General features: G+C 41.7%; 1 protein-coding gene across 1 annotated transcript in view; it reads right to left on the minus strand.

The window, feature by feature from the left end:
- Positions 1-1,338: 1,338 nt before the first annotated feature.
- Positions 1,339-5,022, minus strand: part of ONECUT1 (one cut homeobox 1) — a 30,447-nt gene continuing 26,763 nt past the window's right edge. Inside the window, exon 2 of the mRNA XM_012658018.1 lies at positions 1,339-1,672. Coding sequence (XP_012513472.1) covers positions 1,380-1,672 — 293 coding nt within the window. The 3' untranslated portion in view covers positions 1,339-1,379. The remainder of the gene's footprint in view (positions 1,673-5,022) is intronic.

The raw sequence follows: 5,022 nt of genomic DNA on the forward strand, positions 1-5,022 counted from the left end.
CAGTTTGATTACTTTTTAGGATGGTTACAAATACTAGATAGTTCATTTTAATAATAATATTCATCTGCTTACTTATTTGTGTTTGTATTTTAAAAAGGTATTTGGAGCCAAATACAAAAAGCAAATTTAAGTCAGATTAACCTAAGTATAGAGTTCTTTATTTAGTAGTCTCTTACTGAAAAGCATTACGTTGAACAGATTTTTTTAATTTAGTTACCTACCCTGTTAAACTTAGTTTTCTAGTGTACAAATGGGGCCCTACTTTGGAAGGGTCCCTAGGTTTTCTCAGCTAGGAACAGATTATGAAATCATGTCTATCTCTCTACTTAAGTGACATTTATGGATCCTGGAAAGGAGTGTGCTGTCTGGATGTACATGTGTACTGCATCGACCTCTCTGCCATGATATTAATTGCTTCCCTGAAGCTACATTCTTTCTTGCCAGTTCTGAAAACTCATATTTCAAATGCTTCGAGAGTCATAAATAATAGTCATGATTCTATGTGGCATGTGTATTACAGCTAGATCAGTTCATACGTTATAACTTTACATAGTATCTTGTGTAAAAATAGCTTTGGTTATTAAAATCATTGCAATAAAATACCTGCACTATAATATTAAGTGTGTTCTTTGGTACCTATGTGATTTTTTTTTTTTAATGGATGGACTCTTGTTTCATTTCTTAAAAAATATCTGAACATTCCTTAACAAACAAAGAGAATGCACTGGTTTAGGTGTCATTCAAATTTTCTTTGCTGGGTTTGAATCTGCATTTAGGTTGCGGGCCTGGCAGGTTCAAACGTTAGGCTAGACGAGCGAAATCACACTCCTAATCCAATGAACTCAGACAACCCCGTACCATGTTGGTCGCACTCCCATAGCACAATTCTTCCTGAAGACCAGTCCTGCCTAAGTCTCTAACCACTGGTGGTGGTGGTGTGTGTATGTGTGTGTGTGTGTGTACACGTGTGCGCACCCACGCACAGTACTGAGACACCATACACCTTCATGGCGTGGTAGAACAGATGAGAAAGTCCGATCTTAAAAGATGTCCACTCAATGGCTCCAAATCACAATGCTTCAAACCACTAAGCAGCCAAGCACAGTGAGAATGATCACAGATTGAAGGTGTGAGATCCAGTGGTGTTTCCCGCTCATCAGTTTTCTTGCCAAGTCGTCGCCCCGCTGAAGTGTGTGTCTCCGAACAAAGTCAGAATGCAGGTGAGCTAAGTCTTTGGTTTCTTTGGACTATAAATAACACTTTTTTTCTTCAAATATTTCTAAGAATAAACCTGCTATTTTGAGGTCCTGGTCTTTTAAAAATTTTTTCCTTTTTTACTTAAAGCTTTTCCACCGAGGTTTTAGTTCGTGGTTCTTCCTTCATGCTTTGGTACAAGTGCTTGATGAAGAAGATGAGTTGCCTGAATTGGAGCTGCCCTCGTCCTGCCACTTGTCCAGACTCCTCCTCCTTGCGTTCATGAAGAAGTTGCTGACGGTGCTCAGCTCCAACCCCAGCTGCTGGGAAATGGTGATTTGCAATTCTTTGGATGGGCGCTTATTTTCCTTGAATATTGCATGTAGAGTTCGACGCTGGACATCTGTGAAGACCAGTCTGGGCTTTTTGGGTGTGTTGCCTCTATCCTTCCCATGTTCTTGCTCTTTCCTTTTGCATGCTGTAAAGAAACACAGACAATGTTAGAACAAATTACCTGGGAGAATCAAGAATAGAAAGTCAGAGCCCATAAAATTGTTAGCCATACTTCATGGCCTGCTTTCTGTCTGCTGACCTTTGATTTAAGCACTATGGGGGTTAGGAGGTAAGGGTAATAAAAGGATGGAGAATTGGGATGCAAATGGAATTCTGAGAGAACTGGATTTGAGTAAGGTTATGGCTAAATGAACTTACTGTTTTGAACTTTTATTTCTCCATCTGCAAAATGGACATAAGAATACCCACCTTAGGCTGGGCATGGTGGCTCATGCCTGTAATCCCAGCACTTTGGGAGGCCAACGCAGGAGGATCACTTGAGCCCAGGAGTTTGAGTCCAGCCTGAGCAACATAGGGAGACCCTGCTTCTACAAAAAATAAAAAATTAGCCAGGCATGGTGGCGCATGCCTGCGGTCCCAGGTACTTGGGAGGCTGAGGTGGGAGGATCTCTTGAGCCCAGGACTTTGAGGTTACAATGACCTATGATTGCACCATAGCACTCCAGCCTGGGTGACAGAGAGAGACCCTGTCTCTAAAACAAACAAACAAACAAACAAATAAACAAAAAAAAGTATCTTGCTGGGTTGTGGTATGAGATAGTGTATCTAAAAATTTATGCTAACTTTACAAATGCAAGGTATTGTCAGCAAGAAGTGGTTGTAGCCCTCAAAGTGTTTGCAGTCTGCTGTTGATAGAATATTAAGAGCCTAATTGAGTCTAAAAGGGATCAGCTGGAGAGCTAACAGGTGAAAGCTGAAGAAGCCTCTAGCCTTTGGAGTCCAATCTAAGGGTCTCCAAATTGTTTAAACAATGTGCTACTTAGTAAATAATGTTTTAAGTGCACACTTCCTTATATTATTTATTTACAATTATATACATGTGTTACCGCACAATTATATTATGCACATTATAAAGCATACATAAAATAAAGAAATTTTAAAGGGGTCAGATAAAAATAAGTAGACATGGAAATTCTCTTCTAGAGATGTACCAGCTTGCCCAGGCCCCGGAGTGCATTTGTGCCACTTAAGGGACTATTGGCCCTTATTTACTACTGGTAAATATAAGAGTAAGAATTTCATAATGGACACGAGGGGAGAGCTCAGTCATAAAAGTGAGATTTTTAGGCAAGTCAGGCCTTATGGTATCTTTTATAACATATCTCATAGGTCACCAGCTATGCCCTTTGGTTACCAAGAGGGGCAGCACCAACATAATGGAATAATTAAATGCCCAATTCCCTTGGAGCATTGAGCTATATATCCTGACCCAGGTGAGATTCCCCAAATAGAGTTCCTCTGCCCTCTGGAACTCAAGGGAGAGGTCTGGGCTAGAAATACAGACTTGGGAGTCCGTAGGGATCTGGGTGGTAGATTACACGGAACACATGCCTATGGAAAAGTAACTAACTGAGCATTGGGTACAGACTCAATTTACTTGTCATTCAAAAGGCAGAGCTAAGGGAAATCGCAAAGAGATACCCATTTTCTACCTAACCAGGATGTGTGTTTGAATGACTTCAATCTGATCCTCAGCATTCGGCAGGACTGAGTTGGCTGAAGCTACCCCTGAGCCACTGTTTACCAAGTGGCCTCAGAAGAGTGATACTATCTCAAACCGGGGTTCCTTGAAAAGATGGTTTGCAGGTCAAGGACATTTAGAAAACCTATTATATATAGGCTTTTCGTCAAAATTCATTACCTATGTGAGCACACGCACTCTTCTGTTTTTCTAATTTATTTAACCCCAGAACTCTTTTTGGTGGAGACTGTTGATTAATGTCTCATACAACGCTAACGTTGGGGAAATGCAGTCTGGCAGTTCCCGTCCCGAGAGCTCAAGCATTGCAGGTGTTACAATGTCAGAACCTGTGAAGTGAGATTCTCTCAGAGCAGGGACCCTGGGTGACCCATTCTGAATCTCCAGAGCATTTTGGCACAGTGCCTGGTTGTAAGGGGAGCTCAGAATCCCTGTGGGTACTGAGGCAGGAAGCATATCTGCTAATAAATAGATGTGGTCACATCTGAAGAAAACTCTGCAGAAGCTGGGGTTGCTGAACAAGAAAGCAGAGATATAAGTGAAATGGAGAGTAGACTAAAGCTTTTCGAAAGTCACTGGGTGACCAGAGGGGCTAGAGGAACAACCCAGAGGAATAAAATAGCATTCTAGAAGCTTTCTCAGGACTGTTAGAGCTGTTAGGAGAATACCAATGAGAGCAACGCTTTGGAATTTCCATGGAATCCATTTCAGGGTGGAGATTACCATCATAAGGTAGGAAGTCCCCAGCTCGAGGTTATGAGTGCCCACACAAGTGTGCATGGTAGAGAGGAGAGTGGGGAAATGGGGTGGAACATCACAAGAGGAACAAAAATGCACGTGTCTTATGTGAAAGTGATATTTTTCTGTGCATATACAGTTCCCAACAGAGAAGCTGGAAGTGGTGGCATGTGCTTATAGTCCCAGTTACTTGGAAGGCCAAGGTGGGAGGATTGCTTGAGCCCAGGAGTTCGAGGCCTGCCTGGGCAACATAGAGAGACCCTGTCTCTAAAAAATAGAAAAATATTTATCATACAACTGGATTAAGGGGAAGGGGATTGCTACTGTTTGCGAAAGTTACTAAAGATAGACAAGACCTATCATGTCTCCTCCATGTAGGTGGGCAAGCAGATATTTTTGCAGGATGCAGTGGTAAAGTGCAGGGAGGGTTGTTTCAGACAGGTGACTTTGATCTGTATGAGTGAGGTTGACCATAATGAATACTATGAAGGAGGTAGAAGTAGGCATGGAAGATAGTAAAAGTCAGAGCATGACTCTGTGCACCATGGGAATAAAAGATTATAAAGAAGAACAAGAAGAAAAGACCATGAGAGTGTGGGCAAAGGACAGAGGCTTCTACTTCACACGTGCCTGGGCATTGTGCTTTGCCCATAGTAGGCCAGGCAGAGCCAAGTACATTCCAAGAAATATGACTCTGCAGGAGGCTGAAAGGTATTTTGTGAACAATAAGTTGTGACATCAAGTTGGGTTGGGAACTGCTGTTAATTAATGATTAAACGAGCTTCTTTAATGTAGGACTTCTCAGAACCTTTAATACGCTAATATGTATCAAGATTTTCTAGCTTACGGGGTTTCCCAAACTTATTTGATCAAGGAACTCTTTATTCAGGGAATTTCACTCAGGAATGGTGTTCCTTAGAACAGTGTTTCTCAAGAGGTGGTTGGTAGACCTGTGCTGTTCTGTGAACTGTTACTGACCTGCAAAAAGATCAGTGCAATTCAGCTTTAAGAAACAATGGTGATATAGCACCTCTTGT

The sequence above is a fragment of the Propithecus coquereli genome, unplaced genomic scaffold (assembly GCF_000956105.1).
Source record: "Propithecus coquereli isolate 6110/MARCELLA unplaced genomic scaffold, Pcoq_1.0 Scaffold57, whole genome shotgun sequence".
NCBI lineage: Eukaryota > Metazoa > Chordata > Mammalia > Primates > Indriidae > Propithecus > Propithecus coquereli.